This window comes from Prinia subflava, chromosome Z (assembly GCF_021018805.1).
Source record: "Prinia subflava isolate CZ2003 ecotype Zambia chromosome Z, Cam_Psub_1.2, whole genome shotgun sequence".
Lineage (NCBI taxonomy): Eukaryota > Metazoa > Chordata > Aves > Passeriformes > Cisticolidae > Prinia > Prinia subflava.
Window position 1 is genome coordinate 58,023,803 of NC_086283.1, and position 16,492 is coordinate 58,040,294.

The following is a 16,492-nucleotide window of genomic DNA, read 5'->3' on the forward strand; positions in this document are numbered from 1 at the left end:
TTCCTTGTACTGATAGATGAAGAACCCTGAAATAAATACTTGCTTGTAGGGTTACCTCTTCATATCTCCCGTAGTTATTAGCATAAGATGTACCATATCTTTAATTTTAAGTGGATCTCTCCAACTGATGTTTTGGGGAAAACTCAAGTGCTGAGTCTCCTTCGTCCTGGCAGGGCTCTGTGCCTTGTCTCCCATGCACTGCTCTCTGTGTACAGAGTGCTTGTGAAATGGCTTTCTGGTAGGCTTCTCAGCGGGGTTTGTCGCTCTGCTGATCACTTCACAGGAATGAGTTCCATGGTGCCCTTGGGTACATGAGATGGTAGGTTCTGTTCCTGCTCTACAGGTGGAAGATTCGGAGGTGGACAAAGTTCAGTGCAAAGCTGAAGGTGCATATCTTTCTTTTGTTCCTTTGTTTCTGGAACCTGTGCATTCAAGCTGTTGATAATTCAGATCTGAAACATTGGACTTTTTTTTCTGGAATGCAGTTGTAGATGCTTACTATTTCTAGGAAACAAATCTCAGGTTTTATGCGCAATCAGCGTTCATCAAAGAAATATGCAGCTACTAACCACAGAAATGTCTGTTGAGAAGTATATGCTCAGCATTACTGCAAGACTCCAGAAAAATGACTGGAGTTTTTTCTCCAGTGCAATACTCAAGAAACTGCCTTGCTTTCTAAAATGTTTTTGTCTTGATACTGATTTTCCACCTTCATTGAAAAAATAAGAATAGAGATGTCGCTTCAAACTACAGCATGCTATAAATGCCAGTTATCCTGTATTTCAGATGAGAAGAATACTTCTGAGACACGAACTGATAACAGTGTATTTGCTCAAAAGACCTAAATTTAGTTTGGTATATATCTAGAGTTCAAGCATTTTCCTGCCATGAATGCTGTTTTAGTTTTAATTTGAATAATGGGCTGAACTGTAAGACTTAAGCCAGTGTAATACTCAAAACTGCATATTTTCATAATCAAGTGAAATATGCAGTAGAATATGAAGAAGCAGCAGACTATTGCAAAGCATTTATTTTTTTTTTTCTTTTGTCTACTTTACCTCACTGTAGTGTGTCAAAAATTTGACAGTGAAAGATTACAGTTTGACAGTGATCTGATTTAGTTGGTTTTGTTTTGATTTGTTTTAATCTTGCCCTAGCACCAGCTGATTGATGTCAGTCTAGTCCTAGCTCCATCTCTGCCGCTTGCAAAGCATTTTAGCGTGTGGCTGAAGTCTCACACTTTTTGGTAAAGGTTTGTATAGGAGTGTCAGGAAGTTTCATTGTATTATTCATCTCTGCTGCTACAGTTACATAAGACAAAACTTGGAATTCTGCCTGATCTGTGTGCAGGTCAGAGCAAAGTGAAAGTAAAACCAATAAATTCAGTTAAGATAAGGAGAGATACAAGAAATAAATACTCTGAGAATTCGTAAGCTAGAAATTGAGCATACACTTTGCGATAGTATGAGAACTTCCCCTTGTTTGGGAAACTATTTAGCTCAGCAGGATCTCATACATTTGTATTTCTCCTACAGGAAATAAATTGCCTTTGACAGAGTGTATTGACTTCAGGCATTTAGAGATGACAAACAATGGGTCAATTTTGTTTGCTTAGGAACTATTTTGATATTGGGAGTCAAAGGCCTTTTACAGAGAATGAAGGTCATACATATTATTGGTTGCCGAGGTGAGGAGGCAAATGATTTATTAAACTTGGGAACTCATGTGTCTAAGCCCTTAATAAATGAAAAGACAATATGGGGATCTCCCATTTGTATGGTAATATCTTAGTGGGGCTAAAGAAATCCAACATAGTTCTTCACAGTTTTTTTTGATAAAGTATGCATATTAACAGAGTGACTTGGATGACAACAGAATGATTTTTTTGCGAGTTCTTATTGTATGTTTTAGCTAACCTCAGTTTTTAGAGTACTAATCCTCTAATTTTTTTCTAGGTTCTGCTACTGCTTTTGCTCAGTGTTCCAAAAGCCCTGAGCAAGCGGGCAGAGTTTGAAGTGCCCCTCTCTCCTCCACTGTTCTCTCTGCTGTTTTACTTGATGTGTCTGATGCTGTGTGCTGTTCATGTCATTGTATGCACATCAGCAGAAAGTTTGTGCTATTTCTGCAGTATGTCCTGGTTAACAGCAGTCGGAGTGATGATGCTGATTTCTGCACTCATGTGTGGTATCTTATCTGCCATTGCAAAGATATTTGAAAATTCCAGACTTCCAACGAAGGTGAGAGCATGCATTAATTATGGTTCAAAATGTTTTATCTTTCATATACTGTCTTTCATATACTGTCTTATATCATTCGTATTACTGTCATTTAAAATTTTGTTTTCTCTGTGTGTTTAAAGAAATTCTTATTTGTAGTGTGAGTATCTATTATTATTTAAAATTTTAATTAAAAAGTGCTGTTGTCGCTGGCATGATACCAACTGATGAAGATCTAAGAAGTGCTTATTTTGACATAATTTGAAGAAATATTTAAATACTGTAGAGTATTTTTCAGTTGACTTTATGAGACTGGAAAGAGTTACACCTTGTACAAATCCTGTGCTTTTACTTAGTTAGGTTTCACAATTGCAATTAAAGCAAGATACTTTACAGTGTGCACAAAGGACAATGATAATACAACAGACAGGAATGCTCTAAGAAAAATATACTTTGCCAATATAGCTTTTCTTGTTTTGGTATTATTAACGTTTGGGATTTTTTTTAATAGTTTTGAAAATTCAACAGAGGGAGATAATTTAATCTGTCCATTCTACTTCTGAGGCTTAAGAAGTAGTTGGTTAAAATCTTTGGAGTTCTCAAAGTGTTCTTAATGTGAGGAGTTACTTTCTGTATTTTACTTAAGGAGTTTTGTTATGTTCAATAGAATACAGGTAATTCCAAGGAAATAGAATTTGCAATGTCTTTTCTTCCGCTGTGAAACTTAGTGTGCCAAGAGCTGTCAGTCACACCATAAAATCAGCTCCTAGCTGTTTTTTCTGCTGCGTGTTAGTCGTATTTTTGAAAGGTCCCTGATGTTCAATAGCTTCATTGCTCATACTACTCCATTCGATACAACCTCTGTTCAGCACAGTCCTTCATCTGTGTTTCAAAGAATCAAGCTTGGGGGTTTAGTACCTTGTTTTTAAATGTGTGACATAATATGGCAAGTACATTGCTTTTATGATATGACAACATGCTCTACCAAGGAAAAAGCAAACTTTCTGACTTGAAGCATTTTGTAACAGCTATATTTCTTACAGTTCAGGAGATTAAGTATTCCTAAGTAAAGATTAATTTTGTATTCTGTGCAGATATGTGCTGTAATTCCTGAGTGTAGATTCAAATCTAAATTCTTATAAGTAAGGTTGCTAATATATTTTATGCAAACTATACCAGATTATAATTTTGTTTCCGTAATTTCTGACTAGGTGGGATTTTTATTAGAAAAAGAAGAAAGAAGAAGAAAAAATAATTAGAAGAAAAAATAATTGAAATAATAATTAATGCTCCAGTGTAGAAATCTCCCACAGACTTGGTGTGCAATGACAAACAAACAACTATGAAATATAAGCTTGTTTTTCATCTTGTTACTAGTTTCTCTAATTTTAGTAAACAGTAGAAATCTAAATATGATGAATTTTGTAGACCTGCATAAAAGTTACATACTTCAGTAGCATGGAAAGCAATGACAACAGATGATACATTTCTTCTCAGGGCGGATAGTCTCAAAAAATCAGAGAATGGTAGAATGGTCTGGGTTGAAAGGGATATGAAAGATCACCCAGTGCCAAATCTCTTCAATAGACAGGGACACCTTCCACTGAACCAGGTTGCTCAGAGCTCTGTCTAGCCAGACCTTCCAGAGATGTGGCATCCACATCTTTTCTAGGCAGCCTGTTCTAGTGTCTCACCACCCTCGGATCATGTGCTTCAAGTTGATAATACACAAATGAGTTTTTCAGCAACGTTTTTCAGGTTTGTGTGTATGTGTGATTTTTCAGGCCTGGGGCAGATAAAATAAAAAAACTGGATTGTCCATCCCAGGTTGGTCTGTGATCCTATTCCTACCTGAGATATATCTGAAAATGTGAGAAGCTTAATCTTACGAGGTTTAGGCAAGATTGGCAAGATTAATTTTGGTTAAAATTAAATTTGGTTGAGGCAAATATTATACTTTGTATTCAGACCTGTAGAAATACATTTTTGTCATCCTATCTTCACTTCTGTACCACAGGTGACTGATGTATCTCATCTCATCAGTCAGGGAGGCTTTGCTGTCTCTGTACAAGTTCCAAAGAAAACTTGAAATATTTTGTGGGTTTAGTTAGTATGTGCCTTCATTCCAGACATGTATACAAGCAGTGACTTGGTTCTGATTAACATTTTTACCAGTCTCAGGGCTGTTGCAGAATGATGTGGTGGGAGTTTTTTCAGGTCTGCTTAGACAAATACAAAGCCTGGAGAAGGTGAAAGAAGCAGTGTCAAACATTCATCTCTGGCTTTAATCCCCTTTTCAGCAGAATGCCTAGGTATTGGGGGAGAAATAGGTTGTTTTTATATGCTGTGTGTTGATCTCGAAGAGACTTCTGTGTGAGTTATGAGTATCACTTATGCTAAAATGTCTTTGAATCCAAGTGTTTACAAAACATCTGTGCATCTCCACATTGCAAGTTTGCGTCTGGGGTCCAATTCTGAAAGAATTCTGAAGCCCTGGTCTTCTGATGGTGGGAGTGGAATCCTGAATCTTGGACTTTCTGGTTAAAAAGAAAGTTTAAAAGCCTTTTTTAAGCTCAAGCTATACGATAAAATGTAGGTATTTTAAAAGTAATTAAGATAAGCTTTCCTGTTAATAGCTTCAGAGCGTTTTTCCTTCAAATTGTTTCCGTTCACATCTAAAGATTTCTCTGAAGTGCTTCTCATTTGTAATGCTTTTTTTTACCCCACTGTGGCTGAATATAGAAACTGATTACCAAGTTCATGAATTTTCTGAAGACCAGTGCAGGCAGTGTTAGCATCTGCTTCCTGACTGTTATTTATAGATTCTGATTGCTGTGTTTCTAGCAGAACCAGTCCCTTCTTTTAATGATACTTCAGGCTTTAAATAGTTCTGCAACCCTTTATGAATTCCAGAAAATCATTAAAAATTTAACTTCTTGTTCATAGTTTTACTGTAATTGCTTTGTAGTTGATTTAAACATGGTATTTACTACTACTAATTGTGAGGTTTTTGCCCTGTGTCTGATAGAAATAAAAACTAGTAGTGTTTTTGAAACTAGAATACAGAAGTTTAGGCTTGTCAAGTAGAGGTTTTGAGAATTTTCATTATTTAGAATTGTAGTGGGTTTTATTACATCTACAAAATGTCCTTCTTTCAGTTTATTTTAAAGCACCTGTTCATTTATTGATTGGTTTTCCTCCTTTGTTTGATATTCTTGATGAATTGAACAATGTTACATTTTTATGCAATTGCACCAAAAATACTTCCGGCATTTTCTGACTTGGGGAGAAAAAAGATGATTGGGTGGTGTCTTTACCCAACGGCGTTCAAAAATTATCCTAAACTTCTGTGAAAATGTAGGAGCAAGTGTGATCTGTAGTACTTTGTCATAGTGCCATCATGGAGAATCAAGACTGGGTTCAGGGAGCTTAAGCATCAAAAGGGAACATAATGATAAGGGTTTAAATTGTGAGTGATGATGAGCATGAAAAATAAAATGTTTCTCATCTGGAAGTAGTTGCAGAATTTCTCAGGCATTAACTGTAGATGTTTAATCACAAAACCCCCAGATAACTGGAATAAGACTCAGAACACAGACTACAGGAGGTTTTATTTCAAAGTGAAGAAGTTTCAAAATTTAATGGTCAAAGGTGCATGTACTCTGTCATTTATGTACTGACACTTTTGCAAGCTAGCAAAGTATGTTCAAAGATAGGGCAGAGAGGTCAGTTTCTGTATTGCTTAAATAGTAGTGCTGATACATCAGTGGTTAACGCTGTCTTGGCTTGGGAGATGATATGCTTACATCATTTGAAGCCTGGTATTTAAAGATTTCTAAACAAAAACTTCTGTTTTAAGTTGGTTGGTTTTTTTTGCCAAGATATCAAACAAACTGAAAGTCATACAGGTTTTTAAGTATCTGGAGTGTCTGCTGAGTTCCTGAGGGCTGGAAATGTTCAGCAGCTGGAAAAACAGAGCTATGAATATCAGAGTAAGACCTACATTTCAATGTCTTTCAACCAAATCTAAAAACTAGGTACAGTCTAAATAATCCAAGGTCAGACTGTATATGACACCATAGTCATGGAATTCGTGAGAAGGTGGAGTTCATATATAATGGATTAGATGTAATTTAGAAAACCTTGATGAATGTATTTCCAAAATTTGTTAAGATTATAATTTACATCATAACTTTTAATTTTGCATAGTGATTTAACTCTGATCTGAAATGAGGTTTATCAGTAAATGTAATTGGATTTTAATCCTTTGATGTGAATATAAGAGTAATTGTTTTCTCTTTTCGCTGAAACTGTGAGAGACAAGCAGGCAAGAAATACAGATTTCTGACCCTAGACATTTCACATTAATGCCATAATTTTAAGGAGGTTTTTGTATGTTCCCCATTGATAATGCATCATTTCTTCAGTTTTCATATCAGTTGCTGACAGCAACCAGATACAAGAGACCAATCCTACTATAGATTTTACGTTATGTCTTACAAAGAAGACAAATTGTATCACAGACTTGTTCATTCTCATTTATTTAGGATCTCAGATTCCTTTGTCTCTGTGAGCAGATGGTGCGTACATGCTCATTTATTTAGTTAGCCAAGATCTTTAAGGTCAGCATGATAGAATTATTGGCATTTAAACTTGCTGAAGATCCATCATGTACTGTTCTTGTCCCAGCTTTGTGAAATTCATGCTCTTTGGTCTTTGCAGAGACTACCTTGTCCTTTTGTTCCAAATACCAGCTTATGGTATTTGCTTTTCAGAACAGAGTACTAAACAAACTTGAGTGGTCTTTATTGAAACTGGGCATTTTTTCAGATTACTAGTATTTTTTCTCCCATTATTGTTGTGTGTAACTTCTTGGAACTTTTTTGGTTGTGTGGGATTTTTTTTTTTGTGTTTGTTTGTGTTGTTGGATGTTGTAGTTTAAATTTTGAGGGGTCCCCGGGGGGGGTCCCCCGGGAGACCCCCGGGTCCTAGGGTCGTGGGTGTTCCTGTGCTGGCAGGCAAAGAGACTCCAGACGGCTGCTGAGGTGCTGATCAGATGAGGGTTTATTCAAAGTCTCACTCCAGGCAGGGAGCACGGTCCTGCGGGAGACGGGGAAGGGAAGGGGAGAGGGGAAAGAGGGGAGAGGGAAGGTAAGCGTCTGGAGACCTCCAGGGGGAAGAAGAGCAAAGAGGCCAAGCCTTCTGTCTTTGCATTCTTAACACAGAGGTTCAAAAGGGCGCGGTAACATTCTCCAGGCAATAGAGTTACAGATACACGATACTGCAGGGAGGGTACAGACTTGGGATAAACCATACATTTTCCAGGGGTGAGCTAGAGCAAACCATTTCCATAAAATGCAATTCCACAATTGGATTTTTTTAGGTGAAATTACTTCAAGGTAATGTATTCTTTAACAACACAAAAAAAGAAGGAGATGTGACTAGATCATAATTGTAATTACAGCTCCTTCATTCTTTCATATATATATCATTAAATTTTGATTTTGCGAAAGTTTTTTTTTTCCTTAAAGCAAAATTCCTAATAATGTTAACTATCTTCTTGCATTGTATGTTTGTTGTCTTCTCTGTTGTATTGTCTTGCTTACTGAACCAAAATACATTTGCTGCACTCAGTAAGTCATGAACACAAGTGATATTTGCAGTTATGATGCACAGAGGTACTTGTATTGTTTATATCTGATTTCTTGTTACATGCTTAATGGTCAGTTTGATTTGATTTTCTTTTAACATGATTTAAACTCTGCAAGAATTGTAGTACACTGTACATCTTTTAATTTAGGAGGTTCTCTGTGAGATTTATCCCTTTGAATATTCAAGATTTTTTAAAAAAATTTGTTCATAGGTCAAATATAGGAGGATGATGTGGTTAAAATATGTAGTTAAAGAAATGAATGTGAAAGTAGTTTCAGAGATCTTTGTTCTGAAGTGAAAATGGCATGCAGTAATTTCAGTCTGGCTTTTACATTTTGTTTTATTAGGTGTTTAAAATGCAGTTTAAGAGATACTTCATGGTATTTTGTAATAGTGCAAAATTAGATAAAATGGTAACGAATGCTTTTTGACAGTGTCTTTCTCAAAATTTTTCATATGTATGCCATCCTGTTTGTTAAGGTATGTTAGGAAGCTCCTGCTGGTTCCAGTGTCCTCTGGCGCTTGCTTTTAATCACTGTGGTCTCAAATTTTTGACATGCAGGCTGGTACCTGCTTGCAGTGGCTTCTTGCAATGCACACAGATGGGAGTGGAGTTGAACAGAAGATAGGAGAGGATTTAGTAAGATAGGATAGACCAAAGGGACCAGGCGAGGGGCTCAGTCAGAGATGTGTACTGGATCCTGCTTATATGTAACTGAATCGTTTCCCCTTTCTCCTCTTACTTTGCCCATTTCCAGCATGTTCCTCATCACCCCCTCTCCCCCACTCTTGACACTTTCTTGAAGCTCTGCTTAATGCGTTGGTTCAGACCCACGGGCGCTGTCAGGTATCTGTAGCGCCCATGTCCTGTCACTTCCCCCATATCTGTTAGAGAGTCCAGACTGACGCTCTTCACAGCTATGCCTCTGATTTCTTGTTAGCCTGTCAATTAATGGCTGAAGAGTTTGGTCATCTTCATGATGCTCCTTAGTGCACATTTATCATGGCTGTGCCTCTCTGTGGTCTTTTTATGGCTTTCTCTGTGTGCTGAAGTTGTTCATTACCTGATAACAGCAATGAATGGGTGCCCTCGACTTCTCATGCCCTTACATTTTCTCTTTAGCTCTATTGGTGAAGGTAGTGTTGATAAGGCAATTCCAATTAGCTGCTGCGAACAGGAAATTGAGCTAATGAAGGCATTAGACAAAAATTATTGTGGTTTTAGATAAGCACAGTATGTGAAGTAAATAATAGTTGGGTAAAGGTTTAAAGTAGATTTTATGATGAAAGTCGCATTTCAAGCTAAGCAATGTCAAGGGTGCCATCAGGCAGTAACTTTGTTAACTTGAGTAGTGAAGGTTGTCACTGTACTGAGTTGAAGGTATCACAGATTTCCGCTAATAGAGAATTACCTATTATGTATATCTCCAGATTTCTGCATGATTTCTATTTTTACTTCTACACATATGCAACAGGGCGTGAACTTGTTTTGAACCTTCTGTTACAGATTGGTAGGGAATCTTAATCTGTACAGTTATGGTTATTCATGGAGAAGTTTTATTCCTTAAACAGAATGCAGTTTTAAAAATTATGATTATAATTGTAGTGCTGAATATGCTTCACTGAAATTATTATTTTATAAACTCTTGAGATTTCTTAAGACAGATACGTTATCCTGCTATTTATTTTGTTTTCATTGCTGTAAGCATCCAATGAATACTTACAAGTGAAAATTCTATATACTCTTTCACCACTGTGGCTTTTTTTTTTTTTTTTTTTTTTTTTACAGAATCCTGTTGTGTCCAGTTCTGACTGGTCGGAAGTAGATGTGCTCGTTCTGGCTGGAACTATTGGCCATGTTTTGAGTTTAGGGGCAAGCAGTTTTATAGAAGAGGAACATCAAACCTGGTATTTTCTTATCAATACGCTTTGTTTGGTGCTGTGTCAGGAACTTTGTAGAAATAATTTTCTTCTGAAAGAATGTGACCCTCAACATAGCACAAATGTAAGACAAAATTTTTATAGTATCGGGGAAACCTCTGAATGCAAGAATATAGACATTCCAGCAGCAAGTAATTCAAAACTGGGCAAGGCCACCTCTTCATCTGAATTCATAAAAGGATCAGATAAGTGGATAAGCTTAGCAACTCCATGGATCATCCTTATTTGCTGTCGGCTGCTTCGATCCTTGAATCAGACAGGTGTCCAGTGGGCTCATCGGCCAGACTTTGGACACTGGTTGACAAGGTAGGTTTCTGATTTACTGTCACACTTTCTGCCTTATTTAAAAGTTAATGTGTTTCATTTGGTGAAATATGTATTTTTCTGCACAGTCTCTGATCAGAAAATGCTGCAGACATACAAAGCAGATAAAGGATGAAGTGATATCAGGAATTTTTCATTGCTGTTTCATGCAGGAGTAATTCCTTGTGTACTATCAATATTTTATAATCTTTGCCCTGCACCATGACTTACCTAATTAATGCCAATTATACATGATAGGTTTATCAGAAGCAAAAAGTAAATATTTTCCATGTGTAAGTCAACAGTGGCTGGTTTGAGAGATTAAAAATCACTTAATAGAATTAAACTCTTGAAATTAAGCCAGGAAGGTTCTGCATAATTTCAAAATCTATGAAGTCACAGGAGTAGATGGCACACATAGAATTCTTCCTTGTCTATCACATGCTTGTAAGGTGTGGGTAAAAAGCTGAAGGAATTTTTTGAGTTTAATATGATAAACAAGAAAGGAAATTTTTTATGACTGAAAGTACATCAGAGAAGAGCTTCTGCTTTTTCCAATACCTTTCAGTATTTTTAAGAACTATGGTTATTATTCAGTGGTACTTGAACTGTCTCATGTACTTTAGTTAGTGGATAGAGAAGCAATACTTTTTGACTGTCTAGTCAAGGTTTTGCAAACAGCATATGAAGAGGCTCTGCTGTGTAAGATAAATAGATTTCTTGCCAGTATCTTATAACACATGGATGAAATGTCATTCATCATTCATTAAAAATGACATGAGCAAATGGAGTAATACGAGACGTGTTATTTATTGGCAGCCTCACAGATGAAACGCTAATTGCAGTGACAGGCATGAGTGCTGAAAGACATGAGTTATGAGGGAATTTGTCGCATTATAGTGGTTGTTCTATACCAGGGTTTTCAGCATGCATTTCTGCTCTTGAGGTGAGGAAATGAGGAAAAAAAGCCATATTTCCCACATCAAGTCCATATGATAGATAACTCACTCCTTCATGATGAGCTAAGTCAATGTGTGAGCAGGATGATGTGTGATTTAGTGTGACTATGAGGATTTTTACAAATAATCCTGAGCATCCGCAAAAGATTTATTTGCCCAAGAATGTCCTGAGCCAGATTTTTTCTTCAATCCTTTTCTGTCAGTCCTTTTCCATGGACTGTGCTGCTGCCACAAGGCCATGAAGCAAGGACCTGATACTCCTGCAGCTGAAAATTTTGGTTTGTTTCAGATACCTGCTTTTACTCGTGTGGTCTCCCAGAGATGTTGATTTACTCTTGGAAATGTTACCAGACTTCTAAAATGGTGTGTGCATGTATGGACTTAGCTTTCAAAAATCCTGTCTTACTTTAGTATGCTCCCTTCTCTGATTTCATGGTGCTTAGTATGCCAGGAAAGCAACAAAACTTTTTGTAGCCTTGGGATGTGGGGATCTCGGAAGGATATCACAGGTGGAATGTAGACTGCAGATACAGCAAGTGCTTCCTAATTTATATCAAAAGTGGGAAATCCAATATGCCCAGCTGTAACAGTAGTTACTGGTCAGGAACTTCTAAACAACCCACTCAGGTGTAAACCCAAGGCTTTTTACATCTGTTCTGGCTTACTCTGGTTGTTGTTGTTGAGGAAGGAGAAGGGAGGGAGGAGTCTATTTTTGTCCCCGTGAATTGGAATTCATGTGAATTTAATATGTCTGTATCTTTCTCTGTACTGGGTAACCCCTAACTGGAGCCATGGTTGAACACAGGGTAAGAAATAGCCTTCCTCCATCTTCTGGTAAAGTTCTTCAAAAGCAGCTCCACTTGCTGTTAGTTGCCTTTGCTAGAAGGGGATGTTGCATGCTGATTGTTGAGTCAGGGTCCACCCAGGTGCTCAGAGTCACCTCTGAAAAGATGGTCAGCCCCCAGTCTGTCCTAATATGTGAGCTATTTCTTCCAAGGTGCAGGGCATGCCTCTTGCCCTTATTGAACTTCATAATATCCCTGGTGGGCAATTTCTTGAGACTGTGCTGCTAGTGCCAACTCTGTGAATTGAGCCTTTTCAGTCCACCTGGCTGTCATGTTTTCTAGCATGAGATTGCCTATGGAATGTTATGGGAGCTGGTGTTAAAAACCTTGTTAAAGCACAGATAAGCAACAGTGCCGGCTTTGTGCTCTTCCACTGAGCTTGTCTCATCACAAAAATATGTCAGGTTGATAAAGTATTCTCCTTCATAAAGCCGTGACAACCCTGTTAAAGCTGTCTGGCTCCCCCTTCAGTAAGGCTGAAGTACAGCAGCTAGATATCAAAACAAAAACGTCAAAATTTTACAGGTGAATTTCTTCCTCTCTTTCCTATCAAATTATGGTCTCACGCTGAATGTATTGGCTTAGGTCTTAAAAGAATTAGAAGAGAAAAGATTCTACATCTCTACTCTTAGGCTATGTCTGATCATTTGGCTAAAATAGTATACTATAGGACCTTTTGCCATACAAGATAGGGAACTTGCTCTGTTTCTCCTCACCTCACTGGCCCTGTTTTTACCTGTTCCTGTGTCAGTATGGTGATTAAATCACTGAATAGATGTGTCTGGAAAAATAATTCAAGATGGCATGGGAAACGCTTAGCTTTTAGTTGGATCACTTCTCATTCTGATTTACCATCAGTCTTCACAGGCAAATGGTCTGGCTTAATAACCGAATGCAGGAAATGCAGCATATACCAGTCAGCACTGCTGTTGTTGAAATTACTGTAGGAAGAGAATTTGGAAGTGTCTGCATCTTTTGAAGTGCTGCAGACAAACAGTTTTTTCTTTCTGCCATTGTCAATCATCCCTTACAAAACCCCACTTCCTTTTCAAATCTAATTGAGACAGAAGCAATACCTACCTTATACTTTGGGACTCTTAAAATATTATGCAACAGTCTGGAGTGTTGTGCCATGGCAGGCTAAGAGGATGCACGATTAGGACTGTCACTGTCATAGTTCTGCCTTCTCCCTTTCATTGATGTAACTACTTCTGTTGGGCTAGCAAGTAAAAGAACAGAACATTGGCAGCCCTGGCACAGATTGTCTCAGGCTGCTGTGGAGCTACCTCCTGACTTAAAACAATGGAGAATATTATATATGTCTCCATGCTGACATATACTTCAGTTGTAATATAGAGTAAAAAGATTGATAATATTTGAAGTATGACAGTTTTTGAATTTGAATTATGTGTTGTACTTGAGTGTATGACTCTGTTATGGCTCACTAAACAAGCTTCAGAAAGTTTAGTAAATGATACAACAAAATCTTTATACATGCTGTGGTCTTTAAAGTGTCTGGGAATTCCTATTTGGCCAGCATGCTTGCATTTTCTTTGGTGGAGGTTTTAACATCTTTGTTCCTTCTTCACATGATATTAGGAGATGTCTGTTTCCCTAATTGGTTTAATTGGTGTAGTGATGTCTTAATAGCATGTTTTTTACTAATAAGAATTTGGAACCTTACTTATATCATGTGTGCCTTTGTTAGTTTGAGTTTGGGCTACTCAGGCTTTTTCTAGCCAGCCCTCTAGTTTGTCTCTAAGATAAACTAATGAACAAATGGCCCTCTTTTTTGTTCCCCTAGACTGATCTTTTGGATATCTGTGCTCCTGCTCAGACTAGTATTTTGCTTAACCAGACAGTGCTTAAGGGGCTCAGCATTTAGAAGATAAAAGTTTCTCTCAGGGAGACTGTTGTCCAGATTTTCCTGTTTGATGTAAGCATCAAAACACAGAAAATCAATCTACCTATACTGTGTTGAATTTGGCTACTAGGAATGCATTCAGCAGTGCTGAAATAAGGAAAATGTTTTTTGTTATTTGCAGACAGACTGTGAAACCTGAAAAATACTTTGATGGGAAAAAGAGCAAAAGGAAACCAGACAGTAGATGAAATGGAAGAAAACATGCAATCTAAATCTGACTGGAAGTCAGGCTTTCTTTTTGATTGTTTGGTATTCAGCTAGCTTTATTTGGCTGTTAATCTTGGTCAGTACTGATATTTGAAAGGTGTCAGAGCTGTTACATAGCAGTGTCAGCTTGAAGAGAAAGTATGATGCTTCTGTATGAAGTGATGCTTCTTGACAAGAAGCATCAGCATGGGAATATGATAATATTTTCTTTTGATAATGTACTTAACTGTTCCCAAATGCCCTTCCCCTCAAAGCTAGCACACCTTGTGACTTCAGTGTATTCGGTTGTAAAATGAAAGAAACAATTAAAGAAGGCCTTATCCACTTAATTTATTAATCATGCACATTTACAATTCCATTCACTCTACTTGTATTTGCAGTAATGAGGTGAGGTCCAAGCAGTGGAAGAAAATGTCTCCAACCTTCATTCTATTACCAGAAGTATGAGTGTAGACCACAAGCTGTTATAGTAGGAAGATAAAGCCAAAGTGCTCTTTTTTCCTTTCCTTCTCAACAGATTTTCTCTCAGGGAGCTATTGGTTCTTCACTTTCAATTTTGTGGTTTTTACAAAACCCAGGACATGGCAGCTGAGATCCGAGTAGCTTGTTCGTGCTTGTATTTCTGAGCAGACTATCAAAAGCATTTAGAACTTTGCTAAATGATAGGAATCTGTTAAGCAACTACCATCTCCTTTGAAATGTCATGCTAATTACGTATGCTTTTAGCTGCCTAACTGTCAGACCCTTGGCTGGAAAACCTTGAAACTGTAGGTGGTTTGTGCTGACCTAACTCTGCTGGCTGTAAATCCTTTTCTTGTTTCTTCAGCAAATGCTATGAAACATTAGGGTTTCGTAGCATGAAACCTTGGGTAGGGCTTTTTTAAACAGAGTCGTATGATTCAAAAAAATTCCAAACAGAGATCATAGAAGACTGTTCCCAGAAAATGTGTACATGAGGTGTTTGTTAGTCCCTGCTAGCATTCAAGAATGAAAACTCAATGTGTATTGGGTTTTTTTAGATAAAGAGACAAAGATGATGATGTTATTTATCCCTGATTTGTCTTGCTCTCGTACAATGAGTAGACAAGGAAAATATGACCTGAATGCCTAAATTTTTTTATAAATCCTCATTTGAAAGGTTTAGTGGCTACTAAATTAGTTCATTATGTTTTGATCATAAAGAAGGTGGTGCTTGCGTTATATTCACAGGTTGCTGCAGGAGTCCACTATTTCTGCTCTCTCCATGTGTAGAGGAAGAATAATTGAGAGGAGAAACATCAAGACTACATTTTCTGTCTCATAGTGTTCTAGATCTTATTCCTTTCACTGTTCGCCATTGGCTTTCAGAAAACAGTGCATCTCTTGGGAATCTTGTTAAGGTGTACCAACTACTTGACTGAGTCCTGCATGCAGAACTAACAGGACAATTTACCTGCCCTACAACCTTTCCTCCATGACTTTTCAAGCACAACAGCTGGAACAGTTATTGGTCAAGCTTGTGATAAAGTGTATGCTAGGGAATAGGATAATAAACATGTTTGAAGTACAGTAATTAGTACAGTAATAAGTGCACTACAGAATTTTTTTATTAAATCAGAGATAAAACTGGCATTTCATAAGTGTGATTGAATTCAGTGTAGGTAACATCCCAGGCACACTGTTAGTTTCCTTAAGTTAGTAGTCTGTTATCATGGGATTTTGAGTTGTAGAAAACAGAAGATGGAGCCCTTAGCTCTCAAAATCTGCATGATGTTCTTAATGTAAGGGAAATTCAACAAAATAGTGATTTTATATTATTTGGGGTACTGGGAATATTTTCAGCAGGCATGGATTGCGCTGCTGAAAATTCGTGGACTACAGTAGGCTTTCTGGAACTACGTATTAAGGCATGGGTGCAGATCTTTGCCTTATCCTATTACATTTTGTAGTGCTAATTCCTATTACTGAAGATTTAAATATATAACACTGGCAGCATGCTCAGTGAAATGCCCTTGATTCTGGAATGCATGTTACCTATTTAGGATGCAGGGAAACAAACAAGTTGTATCTGTGATCTTCTCCACCAGTGATGCAAATTTTGTGTCTATCTCTTGTATGTATTGACACAATACAAGGTGCTGTAGTTGCATAAGGGAATCGGGTTGTGCTAAAGAGTTTTTGTCTGTGTGTTTTAAACTGTGTAAGTATAATTTTGGTCACTTTGGGTAGGTAATATGTTCTATAGGTAGTAGGTCAGGTACTGTGTCTAAAATTAAACAAATACATATGTAGTTATTTCAAAAGACAGTTTTAATCCTGTAGTGGAGAAAGCTTTTGTGTAGTGCCAGAAAATGAAATGCTGTAGTATAAGGAAAACAGACTTTTTCAAAATGTGTAAATAAAAACCCCCTGGTTTGAAAGCAGTAGACCCTTTTCCATTATGCAATATGCAGCAGTTTTTATATA

The 16,492-nt window shown here is 37.3% G+C and overlaps 1 protein-coding gene across 1 annotated transcript in view; it reads left to right on the plus strand.

The window, feature by feature from the left end:
- The window catches only part of PIGG (phosphatidylinositol glycan anchor biosynthesis class G (EMM blood group)), a 91,844-nt gene that overhangs the window by 20,476 nt on the left and 54,876 nt on the right, over positions 1-16,492 (plus strand). The window contains exons 8-9 of the mRNA XM_063422022.1: positions 1,956-2,237; positions 9,658-10,115. Of these exons, the coding sequence (XP_063278092.1) occupies positions 1,956-2,237; positions 9,658-10,115 (740 nt within the window). The remainder of the gene's footprint in view (positions 1-1,955; positions 2,238-9,657; positions 10,116-16,492) is intronic.